General features: G+C 38.9%; 2 protein-coding genes across 4 annotated transcripts in view; one reads left to right on the forward strand and one right to left on the reverse strand.

Annotated features, from left to right (window-relative positions):
- The window catches only part of NUDT9 (nudix hydrolase 9), a 39,675-nt gene extending 38,849 nt beyond the window's left edge, over positions 1 to 826 (reverse strand). The window contains exon 1 of one of the 2 annotated variants that reach the window (XM_042935943.1): positions 741 to 826. The gene's annotated coding sequence lies outside the window, so the exon portion shown is untranslated. The remainder of the gene's footprint in view (positions 1 to 740) is intronic. The other variant, XM_042935944.1, reaches the window with a different exon arrangement.
- A 9-nt stretch (positions 827 to 835) lies between these two features.
- The window catches only part of HSD17B11 (hydroxysteroid 17-beta dehydrogenase 11), a 41,703-nt gene continuing 23,196 nt past the window's right edge, over positions 836 to 19,342 (forward strand). The window contains exons 1-4 of one of the 2 annotated variants that reach the window (XM_042935947.1): positions 836 to 917; positions 7,626 to 8,289; positions 15,659 to 15,766; positions 18,930 to 19,061. In XM_042935947.1, coding sequence (XP_042791881.1) covers positions 8,080 to 8,289; positions 15,659 to 15,766; positions 18,930 to 19,061 — 450 coding nt within the window. In that variant the 5' untranslated portion in view covers positions 836 to 917; positions 7,626 to 8,079. The remainder of the gene's footprint in view (positions 918 to 7,625; positions 8,290 to 15,658; positions 15,767 to 18,929; positions 19,062 to 19,342) is intronic. The other variant, XM_042935948.1, reaches the window with a different exon arrangement.

Raw genomic sequence — 19,342 nt, forward strand, 5'->3', positions numbered from 1 at the left:
CAGGCAAAAGATCCTCAATAAAGAATGTTTTAAAATATTTATTTTGAGAGAGAGAGGGAGAGAGAGAATCCCAAGCAGACTCCACACTCAGCGTGGAGCCCGATGCAGGGCTTGATCTCACAACTGTGAGATCACTACCTGAGCCAAAATCAAGAGTCAGAAGCTTTACCAACTAAGCTACCTAATGAATGTTTTGAAATAGGAAAGCAGTGTATGTAATTACTGATATCAATTTTACATATGCTAAAAATAAGAGTGACTATTAATTCCAACTGTTGGGGTGCCTGGGGGGGCTCAGTCAGTTAAGTGTCTCACTCTTGATCTTGGCTCAGGTGATAATCTTACAATTCGAGCCTCTCTTTGGGTTCCATGCTGACAGCGTGGAGCCTGCTTAGGATTCTCTCTCCCTCTCTCTCTGCCCCTCACGCACATTCTCTCTCTCTCTCTCTCTCTCTCTCTCTCTCTCTCTCTCTCTCTCCCTCTCTCAAATAAGCTTAAAACTTCAAAAAAAAATAATAATCCCAACTGTTTCCCCCTTTTTCTGTCCATTTCTTTATATAACAAATATTTATGGATTAATTACTATTTACCAAGCACTGCCCTGGGTGGCAGGAATAAAGTTGGGAACAAGATGAACAAGGTCCTGCTCTCATGAAACTTACTTTCTAGGGGAGATAAATCAACTATAAATAACTAAGCCAACTAGGAATTGCATATTATGAAGGAAGTAGACAACTTACTGTGTAAAATAATAATTAAGGCTGGAGTAACTATATTACAGGAGAAGTGTGTCAGCAAAGACTTTTCTGAGGAGGTCACATTTGAGAGACATCTACGGACATGAAGCTGCCAGCCACTGGAAAAGCTGGGTAGAGAGCATTCCAGGCAGAGAGGACTGCAAGTGCAACATCTCTAAGGTAGGAAAGGGTTTGGCCATAATCAAGGAACAGAAAGGTCAATGTGCTAAAGCATAGTAGTAAACTGGGGAAAGTATGATCTGCAGTGAAGCCAGAGAGGTGGGCCAGTATGCTGGACATAGCCCTCTGCTTCCCAGTACCCATTTATTCATTCTCCCTTCTTCCATGTCATATGTAGAAATGTGTCTGGTTAAAAACTTACCTCCCTGTGCTCCCTGAAGCTAAAGGGGCCACAGGACCCTTCCTGGCCAATGAGATGAATGTGGTAGCCTACTGTGTGGGTTTTCTAGGAAGGCCATTATTTTCCTGGGCAAAAGAGACTGGCTGATTTAGCAGGAACTAGTAACCCTTCACAGTTTCCCCTCCCTCCTTTATTCCTGCTTGAAGGGAGGGCACATTTCCTAGAGAAGGAGCAGCCATCTTGAGATCCTATTGACAAAAGCCACACATATAGATGGCAGAATTGGGTATAAGAAGGAGACTGAGTTTTTTATGACTTCCTTAAGTAGTTGCACAAGTCCTGCATAGCGTGGTTCTGGGTTAATAAGGAAAATAAGCCCCTATTTGACTAAACTACAATGGTCGGGTTTATTTTATGTAAAAATCTTGACACAAGAGCCAAATCATATAAGGCTTAATGGTCTGTGGTAAGGAATTAGGAGTTTATCCCAAGTGCAACAGAAAGCCATTAATACTGTAGGAAACTTTATTCCTCACAACACAGAGAAATAGGTATTATAAAAGTTGGAACTGGACAAACTGTAATATAGGGGTAGGGGTTGGAGTCGAAGTCAAGTTATTACATTCTTAATACTTACCTTCACTGCTATTATCTCTCCTTTTCCATAAACCCCTGGGTCAGAAGAAGCCTACTTTCCTCTTTTTCTTTGCTTGAGGCAAGAATTTTCTTCATATCATTTGTGTTCTTTCAATCAGTGGAAACGTCACACCCACCGGTCCTGTCTCTTAATAAGTTAATGCATGCTGAAGGAAATTAAAACAAAGAATTTAAATGACTTGTTCAAAATCACACACCTAGAGAGTGACAGAGCTGGATTCCAACCTAATTTCAGAGTTTTTGCTTTAACGTTATGCTGCCTCAGATTTCATAAAGGCCAAGGGTGAATAGTTTCGAGATGACAGTGATTTCTTCTGATCCAGTCTGTCCCAGTTACGCTAGTAAGAGCCTTTTGCTAACGAAGGCCACTGTTTAGTCACAAGAATGTAAATACTATCTGTTGACTTTTACCTTTCAGAATCAACCATAGACCAAGCACAGAAAATGTTACAGTTACAAAATAGAAAGTCAGCATGGTAAGTCCTGAGCATATGAAAGTAAACCAGGTATTAGAAATTGGGAGGTAGAAATGGAATGGACTCCTGAGGAAAAGAATAGGGCTTACCCTCCTTTTACAGAATGGGAAACTGAAAGTTTCATCATACAGTGGCATAAATAAGACATAAAAAGTGTAAAAGTTTTAAATATGACCAAACAAAAGTAGTAAGGATAGTAACATAATTTATATTGGGAATATATAAGGAGAAGGGTGTTAGGGGAGGAATAAGTGAGCTACATCCTCAGCTGTCATAGAAGAAAATCAATTAATAATGTCTATTATTGGGGCACCTGGGTGGCTCAGTCAGTTGAATGTCTGACTTCAGCTCAGGTCATGATCTCATGGTTTGTGAGTTCTAGCCCAACTTCGGACTCTGTGCTGACAGCTCAGAGCCTGGAGCCTGTTTCAGATTCTGTGTCTGTCTCTCTCTGTTCCTCCCCTGCTGGTGCTCTGTCTCTCTCTGTCTCTCAAAAATAAATAAATAAATACAAAAGAAGTTTTTTTTAATGTCTACTATTGATTAACCAAGAAATGACACTGTAAGCTTTTATTAGAGGCATGGAATCAATTCTGCAAGAGATGGTTAAATAGATTACAAGTAGTTTATCTGGGGCACCTGGGTGGCTCAACTTCAGCTTAGGTGATGATCTCACACTTTGTGAGTTCAAGCCCTGTGTTGGGCTCTGTGCTGGAAGCTCAGAGCCTGGAACCTAGTTCAGATTCTGTGTCTCATTCTCTCTGTCCCTCCCCCACTTGTGCTCTGTCTGTCTCTGTCTCTCAAAAATAAATAAATGTAAAAAAAAAATTTTTTTTAAGGAGTTCATCTGAAGAATTAGACAAGGGTGGGACTCAGAACTGTGTCTTTTTATTATCTGCACCTTTGAACCATTTTTTTTTTTTTTAAACGTTTATTTATTTTTGAGACAGAGACAGAGCATGAACAGGGGAGGGTCAGAGAGAGGGAGACACAGAATCCGAAACAGGCTCCAGGCTCTGAGCTGTCAGCACAGAGCCCGACGCGGGGCTCGAACTCACGGACCGAGAGATCATGACCTGAGCCGAAGTCAGCCGCTCAACCAACTGAGCCACCCAGGCGCCCCACCTTTGAACCATTTTTAAACCAGATACAGTCATTACTTTGAATTCATAGATTCATGACTTTTTTAAAAAATATGCTTGGACAGGTTAATTTCTGACACCCTCCAGCTCTAAAATTCAGACTTCAGAACCAAGTATGAAGGCTTCTATCCCAGAATGACTGAAAAACTATTGGAATTACCTCCTTTAGCACAGTCTGGCAATCATTTCTGAGTGTTTTTCCTCAGTGTTCTTTAGAATAACGGGGAAAAAGAAAAGTGACTGTTCTTTATTGGCCTATATAATTGATAAGTACAGCGACCTTTCCTTCTGAATCCACTAGCATTCTACAGAGCCAGCCTTGCAAACATAAACCTCTTACTGATGGCTGGTTAAGATACAGTAATAGCTATCATTCATTAAGTATATTTGTATGTAAGGTGTCATGCTGTATGCTTTTTAAATATCTCATTTACTCAACCAAGCTGCTATTATACCCATTTTACAGATGAAGTAACTGAGACCTCAGGGGAGGGTAAATAATTAACCAGGTATCACATAGCTGATAAAAAAAAAATGGCAGGAATTCAAAATCCTTGTTTTTAGACACTTTTCCAAAGAAGATATCCAGATAGCCAAAAGACACATGCAAAGATGCACAACATCACTCATCAGCAGGGAAATACAAATCAATGCCACACTGAGATACCACCTCACACCGGTCAGAGTGGCTAAAATGAACAAATCAGGAGACTATAGATGCTGCAAGGATGTGGAGAAACGGGAACCCTCTTGCACTGTTGGTGGGAATGCAAACTGGTGCAGCCGCTGTGGAAAACAGTGTGGAGGTTCCTCAAAAAATTGAAAATAGACCTACCCTATGACCCAGCAACAGCATTACTAGGAATTTATCCAAGGAATACAGAAGTGCTGATGCATAGGGGCAGGTGTACCCCAATGTTTGTAGCAGCACTTTCAACAATAGCCAAATTATGGAAAGAACCTAAATGCCCATTACCTGATGAATGGATAAAGAAGACGTGGTTTATATATACAATGGAATACTACTTGGTAATGAGAAAGAATGAAATCCTGCTATTTGTGGCAACATGGATAGAACTGGAGGGTATTATGCTGAGTGAAGTAAGTCAGAGAAAGAGAGATAGCATATGTTTTCACTCATATGTGGATCTTGAGAAACTTAAAAGAAGTCCACGGGGGAAAAGAAGGGGAAAAAAATAGTTACAAACAGAGAGGGAGGGAGGAAGGCAAAACACAAGAGACTCTTAAACACAGAGAACAAACTGAGGGTTAAAGGGGGGGGGGGGTTGGGGAGAGAGGAACATGGGTGATGGACATTGAGGAGGGCACTTGTTGGGATGAGTACTGGGTGTTGTATGTAAACCAATTTGACAATAAATTATATTTTTAAAAAATCCTTGTTTTAATAGCTGTGCTCAAATGCCTATTAGGGATTAAGTTACCTAATGGTATGAGAGGGAGGTGTTATGAATGTTGTAGGAGTTATGAATAATAGGAAGTATTATGAGTAGTAGGAGTTTTGATTCTTTTGAATTTTCAAAGTGATTTATGGTTGGCTTAGCTTTTCTTCTTTGCCCTAAAAAAAGAAGGAAATATAACATAGTGATAACGGCCTAGGTCTAAATTCCAACTCTTCCATTCATACTGTGTGCTCAGGTCATCCTTTGTTTCTTTATTCATATAATAGACATCTCATCAAACCTACTTCTTAAGACTGTTGGGAAGAGAAAATGAAGTGTGCATATGTGAATCACTTAGCACAATGCCTACTCAAGACATCGTTGCTCAAAACATCGTTGAAACGCTCCACATCCTTACCTTTTTTTTCTCGCTTTTTCAAATGCCATTTCAACAGCTAGAAGGGTAGCCTGAAATTAAGATGCTGCACACAGAAAACATTTTAAACTCTCCTAATGAAAGGCATTTTTAAAAACCACAAACATATAAAATCACACTTTGCCACTGTGTCAAATTAGTAGCTAATTATCACTCACAAAACCATCCACATTATAATTATATTAGTGTAAATTATAACTTACATACAGTTGATAGAATACTGTGCTTTATGTTAACTCATTTGCACTTCACAAGAATCTTATAGGGTTAAGTATTAGTAACATCCCAATTTTACAAATTAGGAAACATCCTTAGGGAGGTAAAGTCACATACACATATGGGATTCAGGTGTGACTATTTGAAAACACTGGTTTTTTCCCTACACCAGGGAAGCTCTGGTCAACTTTGTGGGTCAAAACTACCCAGTTCTCTTTAAATACAATTTTCTCAATAGAAAATGTTAGAGAAAGAGCCTGAATATGTATGAAAGTCAACATATATGAAAGTAAACACACACACACACACGTAAAATGTGATTTCTTTGTATAGGTATTGGGCAAAAACGTTTGACAAATCCTCACCCTGCATCTAACCCAGTTATGCTTTTACTTGCTGTGGGAACTTTAAAAAATTAATCTAACTGATCTATTTACTTATAAAATGGGGAAATAAATAGCTTTCTTCTCTAGTTCCTAAGAGGCTTTAAAAAAAATCTAATGAGATAATATATGTGGAAAAAAGTTCTGGAAACTGTAACCTTTCTATACTATCATAAATGTGGATTTAAGGGCAATAATAAAAAGTTGCAGATGATAGATAGGAGTGTGAATTCTTTGTGAACTTCACTTTTTTTTTATTATTATTTCTTGACATTATACAAATGTGTAGGTAAGCATTTAGCTTCTTGCTGAAAATGTTTTGCTCTCAAGGGGGAAATGTTGGTGGGACCAAAGGAGAATTTAGTCTTTTTTTTTTTTAATGTATGTTTATTTTTGAGAGAAAGCGAGTGCAAGGAGGGGAGGGGTAGAAAGAGGGAGACAGAGGATCTAAAGTGGGCTCTGCACTGACAGCAGCAAGCTCCATGTGGGGCTCGAAGTCACGAACAGAGAGATCATCATGTGAGCCAAATTCTGACACTCAACCAAGTGAGCCACCCAGGTGCCCTGTGAACTTCAATTTTTTGTGATCTTCCTGCCTGTTATTTTCTTAAGGTTTATTTATTTATTGTAATTTTTTAACGTTTATTTATTATTAAGAGACAGAGTGTGAACAGGGGAGGGGCAGATAGAGAGGGAGACACAGAATCGGGAGCAGGCTCCAGGCTCTGAGCTGTCAGCACACAGCCGCACACGGGGCTCAAACTCACAAACCTCAAGATCATGACCTGAGCCAAAGTCAGACGCTTAACCCACTGAGCCACCCAGGCGCCCCTTATTTATTTATTTTTAAGTCTTTATTTATTTTGAGAAAGAGAGAGAGCACAGTGCTCCAGCCCGCACACAAACAGCAGAGGGGCAGAGAGAGGCAGACAGAGAATCCCAAGCAGACCACACTGTCAACACAGAGCCCCTTGCGGGGCGCCATCTCATGAATTGTGACATCATGACCTGACCTGAAATCAGAAGCCCCACACTTAACTTACTGAGCCATCCAGGCACCCCTTCCGGCTTCTTAAATATATAAATATAAATATAAATATAAATATAAATATAAATATAAATATAAATATAAATATAAGTATAAATAATATAAATATAAATATAAGTATAAATATAAATATAGTGACCATCTGTCACCGACATGACTGAAGCCTCTTTTCAAAGTACTATAGTGTCTCACAAAAAGCCTAAATTCAATTACTGTCAAAAACTGAATTGAAAAACTACATGTAACAGACAATTATTAAGCTCTTACTGCACAGAAACCCAGAGTTGGGTCTTTTTTTTCAGTAACCAATCTCTAGGATTTTTAAAAATACTTATATAAATAGGCTACTAAACCAAAAATTACATAGATAATCTTTATGCAAGGTGATTTTCTATTTTGTTATTCATTCTGGAGGCAATGATTTATTAACCTGGATAAAGATGCAATTACCAAAGTGTAATATATATATATATATATATATATATATATATTTTTTTTTTTTTTTTTTTTTTTTTTTTCCAAGTTCTAACAGGTTGAGTGAAAAAGGTTATCCAAAAAAAATATACTGATCTTCCTTGTGGAAACAATCCCCTATGATACGATCTGATGTTTCCTGGACCTTGATTATTGCTGTCCTTGAAAAGACAACATTTTCTCTGCTCTCCGGGAATCGAGCTTAGTTCAAACTAAAATGTGAGGCAGCATAATTTTTCGGGGCGGGTTTGGAAGGTATGGAACAACTGACCCCTCTCTCCACGTTCCTTTCAAGACAGGAAACTACATTTGCATCCCTTTGCTAATGATGGGCATCAAGTTTCAAAGAAGCCTCAGACCCGGGCCAGGGACACTGTCAGCTATCTTTGTAACTTTGAGAGGAAAGCAGGCGGCAGCTAAGCGTAGATGGTCGGCTCTCGAGACCCGGAGGTAGTGGGTCAAATAGGACCAGAAGGGGAAGCCTTGCCCTCCTCCGGACTTTGTCCCTCCCAGATTTCTGAGCTGGCGAGCAGCAGCTCCGCACTGCAGCCAGAGCCAATTGTGAAAGGCTGAACGAAGCCCAGCCCAGCGGAAGGAAAGGTTTCAGAGTTGGTTGTTTCTCCCTGATAAAGGAGCCCTTCCTTGCTTTTGCTTTTATTCTCTCTGGTATTGGACGGAACAGCCCTCCAGAAGCAATTTAGAGTGATTGGTGAAAGGAAACACACCAAAAGCTCGCAGCAACAAAAAGGATGAAATTCTTTCTGCAGTGTCTTCAGCTTCTGCCCTTACTGATCATCTTCAGCTTAGAGTCGCTTCTGAAGCTTTTCATTCCTAAGAAGAGAAAATCAGTTACTGGAGAAATCGTCCTGATTACTGGAGCTGGACACGGAATTGGGAGACTAACTGCCTATGAATTTGCCAAACTTAAAAGCAAACTGGTTCTGTGGGATATAAATAAGGTAATAGTGCTCACTGTGTTTTACTTTTTGGCACCTTTGATCTGTAGACAGGGATGCATTCTGTAGGCAACATCCCCTTCAGGCATCTCTATAAAGTAGGTAGAAAAAACTACTATTGGTATTTTATAGATTCATTAATGTATTTATGATTACAGGATAAATGGACTTAGACAATATAGGATTCCCAGTTACTACCCATCACTAATTTGGCATTGTAAACATATACTTCCTTTTGCCCTGAAAATAATTTGTAATCTCCTCCAAGGCCTGATTTCGCTGACCCTTCTATCTTAATCAGATGGGGAAAGTAATCTTTTTAAACTAGTCTATTAAAAGTAAGAGTTTTGCACCTGTTAAGAAAAAAAAATCCTACTGTCCATTACTGAGATAAGTGGGTTTAAAAAGATAGCCAACAGAAAGCAACATTATTGGATCATAGCAGTTGCCAAAAGTAATTTTTAAAATTATCTTTTTGTTAAAAACGATATAAAAGAAAAAACTCTTTGAGGTGCCTGGCTGGCTCAGTCGGCAGAGCGTGTGCCTCTTGATCTCGGAGTCGTTTAGTTCAAACTCCACATCGGGCATAGAGTTTACTTTAAAAATAAAACAAAATAAAAAATTTAAAAGAAAGAAAAGAAAAAAACCTCTTCAATGTACACAGTGTTTTACAAGAATAGGTGTAGGCTTAAGGAAGAGAGGAGGACTTTGAATCTAATCTTTTATTTGGCCAATGGTAGATGGCAGAGAGATTTCCAGAAGGCACCTGAAGGCCTGAAATGCCATCCCTTACACGTTAGGCAACACCCAGTGCTGAAACAAGAATTTAGGGATTGCAAGTTTAGATGAGAGTTCATCCAATGAGTGTGTGATTGAGATAGCAATCAACAAGCATTTTTTGAATATCTGTTGCATAGATGGTTAAGAACACAGTGCCCAACAGGACATAGGGTCCCCTGCCTTCAATCTCATAGGGAAAATAGACTTTAAATAATTATGTGCAATGAAAGATACAAACGAGGCCCAGTCCAATCTGATGTGGTCACTGGTGGTGAATGTCTGGCAGGTTGGTATGGTCAGACTCAGCAGAGCTCTCCACTTCTTCACAAGCTACCTTCTAACTTCATAGAGCTTTAGGTTCCTTTTCTGTAAAAGGAATAAAATAACAGTACTTGCCTTAAATTATACCAAGTAGCAGATATACCAAATAGCATGCACAAAGCATTTAGCATTTAGCACATAGCATTTAGCAATAGCATGCACAAAGCATTTGGCACATGGTAAACACACATTAGTTCTTATTCACAAAGTGAAGTTTAAGCTACCATTGAAGAATTCAGGTATAAGTATTAGGTTACACATCTGTGTTAATGACTCCCAATGCCCTGTGCCCATTTGTACAATTTTTTTCTGCTTTGGAGTCAAGTGCTTTTATCCAACAAGTATTTATTGAGCACCTACTATCTGCCAGACACTGTTCTAAGGCAGAACTGAGGACACAGCAGTGAGAAAAACACAAACCTTATGAACTAGGGACAATAAACAGGACATGCTGTATAATAAACTATGTAATTGCTGAATGGTGATAAGTATAAAGAAAAAGTGTGAAAGGGGAGAGGGACTTTGTATGGTAGGTGGAGGACAGGGATCGTGTTGATCTTATACACAAAACCTCACTGAGATGGAGATAGTTGAGTCAAGATCAGAAGAGGCTGAGGGTGCAATGAGCCCCTCACCTATCTCTGCAGAAAGGGATCAGCAAATGCAAAGCCTGGCACAGAGTGAGGGAAAGGAGAGAAGTAAAAGAAAAGTCTAGATCTGTGCTTTCCAACACAATGGTTAGTAGTAGCTACTAGCCACTTGTGGCTGTTGAGCATTTGAAATGTGACTCATCTGAATTGTGATATAGGTGTAAATACACACAGGATTTCAAAGACAGTATGAAAAAAAGTACGTTGAATATCTTACAGCTTTTCTGTGGATTACATATTGAAATAGAATATTTCATTATAATAATAAATATTCCAAAATAATATTTTGGATTATTTTCAGTTAAATAAAACATATTACTAAATTAAATTTTATTTTCTCAGGTGTGGCTAGCAGAAAAATTGAAATTAAGTACATGGCTCACATTATATTTTTATGAGACAGCGCTGGTCTAGAAACTTAAGTAGCAGCAGCTCCAGATCATAAAGTTTCCTGTAAACTATTGTTTGTGCTTTGGCTTTTCCTGGGAGAGCCAATGGAGGATTTTGAGACAGATTCTAGGCTGCTGGGGGGCAGGGAGAGCGGTTAGGAGACCCGCAGTAATCCAAACAAGAGATGATGCTGGTTTTGTAGGCCAGAGAGGTAGTAGGGGAAGTGGCAGAAAATCAAGAATAATGTAGTATTTATTATGTTAAGTTTATTTCATTTAAATAAGCCTTCAACAATTTTGGGATTATATCCTTCATATATATATATATATATATATATATATATATATATATATACATATATACATATATATATATATATATATAAAACTGTGTTAGTTTTAATGTCCTTATTTGGCCACATAAAAGATTGGCAGTCCAGGATGCTTGGGTGGCTCAGTCGGGTAAGCATCCGGTTTGGGCTCAGGTCATGGTCTGGCAGTTTGTGAGTTCAGGCCCCTTGTCTGGCTCTTCACTGCCGGCTCGGAGCCTGGAGCCTGCTTCGGATTCTTGTCTCCCTCTCTCTGCCCCACCCCTGCTTGTTCTCTCTCAAGAATAAGTAAACATTAAAATTAAAAAAAAAAAAAAAGATTGGCAGTCCTGGTTCAGTATATACACCACACAGTCCACTTCCCTTGAAATTTTGCATATTTTAAAATTATGAAAGTCTGAGAACCACTAAACCTGACTGGGGAGGAGAGTAGAGTGGAAATTTCAAGCAGTCCATCCAGGCAGCAGATCCTAGAGACTTCTGGGCTGGTGGCTCAGTGGAGAAGGAATGAAAAAAGAGAGTTTCAGATTGTTTTCAGAACAAGCAGGAAGCAGGGAGGGGCCAGATCAAATTCTTCCTCCAGGGTTCAAAGACAAATTGTCCCCAGAGATAATTTCTCAGATTAAGTCAAGCAGCAAGGTTAGCCAGGTCTAAAGATATCCTACTCAGGGCAGAAGTCTTCCATCTTCCTACTCGTCCTGAGGTCCATAAAAAAGGAGCATGAATTTCAGGAGGGATTAGTGGTGGCTTCAGCTTTCTTATTCTACTGAGATTCATGCCATGAATTCCTTATTGCTTAATGTAGATATTCTCACATTTCTTGACCATTCTCACCCCCATGCCTCATTAGATAAGTCTGTGAAGATAAATTTATAGAAAGTGCTGAGCACCTAGTTAGTATATACTCAAAGACTTTATCAAATGGAGAAGTGAATTAATGAATGGGAAAAAGCAATGGAAATAATCAGAAAAACTTATAGAAGTTTAGTAGTCTAGGTAATGAACAGAGTTTTAGTTGTAGGGATAGAGGACAAAGGATTAGTAAGGACTTAAAGGAGAGCCCAGGATTAAAAATTGAGAACTGCATCCAACATACTAGGGAAAAAGGTTAACACGGGAAATCTTGAATGATTAGCAGTTCCACTGGGCTGAGAAAAATGTTAAGGATCTGCTTATTTTTTACTTCTCACCAAATGAATATGGAGGCTGTCTAAAATTTTTCCTGGCAGAATTTTAAACTTAAATTTCTTGCATTAAAAAAAAAACTTAAGAGACTCTTAAAAACTGAAAATAAACTGAGGGTTGATGGGGGGTGGGAGGGAGGGGAGGGTGGGTGAAGGGCACTGAGGAGGGCACCTGTTGGGATGAGCACTGGGTGTTGTTTGGAAACCAATTTGACAATAAATTCCAAATAAATAAATAAATATATAAATAAATAAATAAATAAAATCTTTTCTGGCATAGTTCAGAAGGTGTGGAGTGCCAGCCTTGGCCCTAAGTGAGGAAGACCAGGGAAGTAGGAAAAGTGTGACTGCCAGTGTAAAGGAAGGGCATATTTGCCAGCACCCACTCTGTGCATTGACAGAGCCGACCAGTACTAAGCAAATCTCTGCAAATGGAATACATGGCAAATGGAGTTTAATTGCAAAATCTGTTCCAAATAAGAACCAAACTTTGTACAGACCCAAAGAATCAGTGCAATATACTTACTGAAACTTTTTTTTTATAGTGGGAAAGTATGTATAACAAAAATTTCCATTTAACCATTTTTAAGTGTTGAGTTTAGTTGTGTTAAGTACATTCACGTCGTTATGAAATGACCTCTTCTGGCCATCTCCAGAACGTTTTCATCATTGCAAACTGAAACTTTGCACCCCTTAAACAATTACTCCCCAGCCTCCTCTCCCCCAGCCTTCGGCAACCACCGTTCAACTTCCTGTCTCTGTGTATTTGACTATGCTGGGTATCTCAAATAACTAGAATTTTGCAATATTTGTCCTTTTGTTTCTGGCTTGTTTCACTAAGCTTAATATCATCAAGGTTCATCTATGCTGTAGAATGTGTCAAATTTTTATACTTTTTTTTTTTTACTTTTTTTTTTAACGTTTATTTATTTTGAGACAGAGAGACAGAGCATGAACGGGGAGGGGCAGAGAGAGAGGGAGACACAGAATCTGAAACAGGCGCCAGGCTCTGAGCTGTCAGCACAGAGCCTGCCGCGGGGCTCGAACTCACGGACCATGAGATCATGACCTGAGCCGAAGTCGGACGCTTAACCGACCAAGCCACCCAGGCTCCCCTCAAATTTTTATACTTTTGAAGGCTGAATAACATTCCATTTTGTGTGTATACTACATAAATGAAATATACTTTTTTTAATTTTATTTTTTTATTTCAAGTTTTAATTTACATTCCAGTTACTTAACTTATATGGTAAAATTGGTTTCAGGTGTAGAATTTAGTGATTCATCGCTCACATATAACACCCAGTGCTGGACACAAGTGCCCTCCTTTACCATCACCCAGTTAGCCCATCCCCCACCCACCTTCCCTCAGGCAACTCTCCATTTGTTCTCTGTAGTTAAGAGTAAAAAAGAGTCTCTTCTGATTTGCTTACTCTCTTTTTTTTTTTCTTTCCCTTCCCCTACATTCATCTGTTTTGTTTCTTGAATTCCACATATGAGTGAAATCATATGATATTTGTCTTTCTCTGACCTATTTCACTTAGTATAATACACTCAAGCTCCATTCACTTCGTTGTAAATGGCAAGATTTCATTCTTTTTCATGGCTGAGTAATGAAATCTACTTTTAAAGGAAAGAGCCAAAAGCTGCCTGTTAGGTACAGGAGGGCAACGTAAGGTTTCAGTGTCCCTTGGGGAGTAAGGGCTCCTCTCCAGAGTATACAACAGTTTGTGTGAGAGATTTCAGTAAAAGGGAAAATACCCTATTTCCTTTTATTGCCACAGTTAATTAAGTTCAGTGAGCAAACTGCACATTCTTTCCATAGCTCTCCAGATTTGGGTTTTCTGCAAGAGTAATTGCAGGTTACTAGCAAATTCGCAACACTAGTATTCTGTTCTACCATTCTTTCTGTGGGTAAATGTAGTAAGTCCATCCACTTGTGGGTTAGCTGACAATAATTTCTTGGCTTGCAGTGTTCACAGACTAAAACTCAATCCAAGGTATTATTTGAGACATTCTTTAAAATAAAAAGAAGCTACAAAATTGGTAAAGGCAAACCAACAAGCAAAAATGGAAACAAAAAAAAGGAAAAACAAAACAGAACTCTGTGGTCTGATCCTGAATTTAAGTGACAAAATCAGTGCTCCAAATTGGGCTCATCATTCCGTTTCTCAAATCTGCTCGTGACCTCCATCTGACTTGTTGCAACACCGTGTTGCGAGTTACATAAACTAAAAAGCAAGGACTTCAGCTTTGGTTCTTCCCACCTTCCTCATCCAGTCACCAAGTCCTGCTGATTTTACCTCCTAAAGATATATTTTAAGGCTCATTCTCTTCTCTGCATTCTTTCTAGTAGTGCCACAATTAAACTTGTATCATCTCTTGGCTGAATCATTGGAACTGCCTACTAATTTTTCTCTCTTCCTGCAGTGTTGACCCCTAAAATCTGTCTTCCATACTTTAGTAAGAGTAATCAATATAATACTGATTACATGACATGTAATACTAACTATATGATAACAAATCTGAGTCCATAATTTAATCAGTGGCTCCCCACTGAGTTTTTGGATAAAACTTAGTATGTCATACAATGCCCTTTAATCTGGACTCCTGCTGGCCTTGAACTTTATGACTCAGCAACACCAGTTTGCTGATATTTTTTCCCACTGGACCTTCTCCTATCCATCCCTTTGTTTACACTCTGCCCGGCATGCCTTTTTCCTTCTCTTTACCTGGCTGTTCTACTCACCCTTAAGATCCAACTCTGGTACCTCTTCTAGAATTGTATTGCATGTCCCTCCTTTGTTGTGTTCCCATAACTCTCTGTATATTGTTCTGTTATTATGCTTACCACAATGCATTAATGTGAACCCTATGACACTGCCATTATTCAGTCCTTTATTCTGACACTAACAATTTCATATGTCCCACCTAAGTCTTATTTTAGGTTTCTTTCTACTACACTGTGAGCTGGCTAAGGTCTATTCTCTGTCTCCTTCATATTTGTGTCCACCAGGTTCTTCCAAGCACCGTGATTAAAAATTAAAATGTTAAAGGAATGAGTGAATGAATGGATGAATGAACTGTAATTAACCCTTTATCTGTTTATTTTGTAGCCGGAAATGTACGTGAATAGTTTTTTAGTGACATAAAAAAAAAAAAAGCTTAATGTTATTTTTTAAAATCTTGAAATGGAATACATACATGCATATATTCACAAAGTATGTAAAATTCATGACTACAAAACTAGTATTTTAAGATTTTTTTTTTGTTTATTTTTGAGAGAGAGACCTAGTGCAAGCAGCGGGAGGGACAGAGAGAGAGAGAGAGAGAGAGAGAGAGAGAGAGAGAGAGAGACAGAATCCTAAGCAGGCTACAGGCTCTGAGCTGTCAGCACAGAGCCAGATGCATGGCTTGAACTCATAAACCACAAGATCATGACCTAAGATGAAGTTGGACACTTAACCAGCTGAGCCACTCAGGTGTCCAAGATTTTTATGTTCCTTAAAAAAGGTTGCTTTAAGTTCAGTTCAGAATAAAAGGAGCTAGTCAAAGTAGTGAGAGCAAAGTGTACCTGCATCCCTGCCAAAAATGCATCCAGTTAAATTATTGCCAAATGCTAGTTCAAACAACCTGACTATCCTTCATTATTTTCAGTTGTTGATATATGTTCATGTTATTTATTTTGTTCTCTCTTTTTTTGTTGTTGCCTTTCCTAGCATGGGATTGAGGACACAGCTGCGGAATGCAGGAGACTGGGTGCGAAGGCTCATGCCTTTGTGGTAGACTGCAGTAATCGAGAAGATATTTACAGCTCTGCAAAGAAGGTGAAATTTTACATTTGGTTAGGATCGTATCATGTCAGAGCTAGGAGGGATTCTGGAGGTGACCTCGTCATGATGCAGACAAAGTAGCAGAAGTTTTGTGACTTGCCCAAGGTTGGGCAGCCAGCTCATGGCAGACCCAGAACTAGAATCTAGAACTGAGGTTCCCAGACTTTGGTGTGTTCTGGAATCTTCCAGAGAACTTTTTAAAAAATAGACATGCCAAAGGTTTCTTTCAGCAAATCAAGGGCTGGGCCCAGGAATCTGCATGTATAATACCTTACACACCCACACCTCACCCATCTAATTCTGCTACAGGTAAATTCTTGGATGACACTGCGAAACACTGACAGGGTCTTCTGACACCCAAAGAACTGGGTTAGGGAGTTAGGATAAATTTAATTGCTTATCAGGCTTTGATCATAGATAGATTTCTATAAAGCATTATTTGCTTTTTCTGTATATAACTGAGATGTGCTATGTATATATATCATGGAGTTTCACTCTGAACACATTCGTACATATATTTGTTAACTAAATACTACGATAGTAAGAAGAATCAGTAGAATTACCTGGGCAAATTCCTTAAAATACACATTCCTGGACCTCACCCCCAGAAAATCTGATTTCAGCACAGTATAAAGATTCTGATTCAAGCAGCCTTGAGAACCTCTTTGTTTAGGGAATTTGAGTTTGAGGACATTTTGAACTTCTATTCTTGAATTGTAATCTTTTATTTCAAACTGATGCCTCTATTACTGGTGAGGCCTGAGCTTAGACAAAACAATAAGTAGAAATGACCCAGGCTAGTGGTGGGAAATAGCTTTCCTGGAAGGGAGTACAGTAAGAGCAGGGCCTGGAGGTAAGAAACGTCTGTACTTAATAACTGTTTTACCTAAAATTAACAATGGTTTTCCTTCATAGAGACCTACATGCTTCCGGTTAATACTAGGTGTATCACTGCAAATTTCTTAACCCCTCTGTGCCTACGTTTTCTCAATTATAAATGGGGATCACAGCAGCACCTACCTCAGGGTTGTTAGGAGAATTAAGTGAATTAATGACGTAAAGTTTTTATATCAGTGCCTGGCACACAGTAATCACTTCTAGACTCATCTTGGAATAAGCTGTTCTGGAAAAGATAATTTCATTATTTGAACCTATTCCATGTGTTTTAACCATGCTGTTTTTTTTACTGAAATTGCTCAAGGATAAACTATATGTTTAAACAGAATATACACAATGACATGTGATTATCAGATATTCTGAAGTTGTTTTGATGTGGTTATTTTAGTATCAGAACATTTTTATGTCACCTGACCATTTAAACTCATGACTTTCTTTCTTTTTTATTTTTAAAAAATTTTAAGTTTATTTATCTTAGAGAGAAAGAGCATGCGCATAAGCGGGGGAGGGGCAGAGAGAGAGGGAGACAGAATCTGAAGCAGGCTCTGAGCTGTCAGCGTAGAGCCCAACACAGGGCTCAAACCCACGAAGTGTGAGATCATGCCCTGAGCTGAAGTCAGATGCTTAACCTACAGCCACCCAGACTCCCCATGGCTTGCTTCCATTATTGAGAAATGTGCAAACCAGACATTCACACTGTGGGGAGACAATAGATGCAGATGGGGAACTCAAGTATGAAGGAAGGGACAAGTGTGTCTGGGTAAATGCTTTGACAGTGTAAAAGAATCAAAGTCCTGTTACTTTGAAGGCGTTATAGCAGCTCCATCATTTCAACCACATACATGTCCTGTTTTTTTCAATATCTTAGGGGCATTATTCTGAACAACAGTTTTCATTTTGTGCTAGAGATGTGGGTATACATACCAATAGTGTTGATCAAAGGCCAAATACCTTAGCTTGACTCTTTTTTTTTTTAATTTTTTTTTTTTTTAATGTCTATTTATTTTTGAAACAGAGAGAGACACAGCATGAACGGGGGAGGGGCAGAGAGAGGGAAACACAGAATCGGAAGCAGGATCCAGGCTCTGAGCCATCAGTCCAGAGCTCGACGCGGGGCTCGAACCCGTGGACCGCGAGATCATGACCTGAGCTGAAGTCGGACGCCCAACCGACTGAGCCACCCAGGCGCCCCTAGCTTGACTCTTTAATAATTTAAATACAACCTGATGAAATTCATTTCTGTCTGACAAGCCTTCAGCAGTTGTTACATCATGTCCTGCTGGGTTGCTGATGGGTATTCCACCTCCTGGCTTCCTTTCTGTTTGAGGTTTGAGGTTTGAGGCTTGTCTTGGGCTCTGAGGTCAGAAGATCTGGGAGAGTCTCAGCTCCATGTGACCTTTAGTAGCCATGTGATCTAGGGCAAGAAACAGGCATTCAGTGTTTCATGTTCCTCCTCTCTAAAGTAAGCGTACCAGGAGTTGCAGGCTCATAGAATTATTGTGAGAATTAAATGAGATAAATAATGAAATCGTGCAAAATGCATAGCACAATTAAAGCCTTTAATAGGCTATTTGTCACGTCCTCCTCAGTCCCCCAGCACACTGCAACACTATCTAATAATGGTAACTCCTAACAGAAGTTAGCTTTTATTTAGAACACAGTGTATAACAGAATGCATTGTAACTCTAGGGTCCAACCACCAAGAAGCTTAGTTACTCAAAGAACCGTAAGAATATCAGATAAGATATTCTTTTGTTGCCAGCCCATAGGCCAACTGCCACCAGGGGAAGATAGTTGGTGAACAATAGAATGGAGTGACAGACCACAAAAATAAAGCAATAGAAGGTGTGACTAGCTTAATGGTATAATCAGTTTTACATAGTTTCTTATATAGTCCCTGCATTTGCCAATTAATTTTTTTTTTGCTTACCCTTTGAAGTAGTATTTAAAAAATAAATGCTAGGTTTTTGTCACCGGTTTTGTTTTTATTTGCCAGATGCCTCTCGGGTATAATAAATAGAGCAAAGTCAAGAGACTAAATTGCAAAAGAAAATTTCTACCTGCCAGACTTCCAGGTCTAGCTGTTTTGAAATTAAGTAGCTAAGATTAAAAAGTTCTTTTTTCCATTTTGGCACATAGATTACAAAACTACTCTTTTTTTCACATCTGATGTAAAAAACACATAGTTCTTTAATGATCCTTGTATGCAAACCTTCCTTTGTAACTCTTAATGATGCAGATATTTGTCTTATTTTTAAAGGTGAAAGCAGAAATTGGAGATGTTAGTATTTTAGTAAATAATGCTGGTGTAGTCTACACATCGGATTTGTTTGCTACACAAGACCCTCAGATTGAAAAGACTTTTGAAGTTAATATACTTGCACATTTCTGGGTAGGTATGACTTCTTTTACAAGAACATTCCCTTTTGTAAAACCCAAAGACTATGTTTAAAATGGAGCTTTCAGTAGACATAAAGATGTGTCAAATCAATACGGAAGTTTTCTCCAGGCACTAAGGATAACATCATACAAAGAGGTCATTTTTGAGGGTGCCTGGCTGGTGCCATCCAGAAGAGCATGCAACTCTTGATCTCAGGGTCATGAGTTCGAGCTCCATGTTGGATGTAGAGATTACTAAAAAAAATAAAGAAACTTTAAAAAAAAACAAGTCAA

Source organism: Panthera leo, chromosome B1, assembly GCF_018350215.1.
Source record: "Panthera leo isolate Ple1 chromosome B1, P.leo_Ple1_pat1.1, whole genome shotgun sequence".
NCBI lineage: Eukaryota > Metazoa > Chordata > Mammalia > Carnivora > Felidae > Panthera > Panthera leo.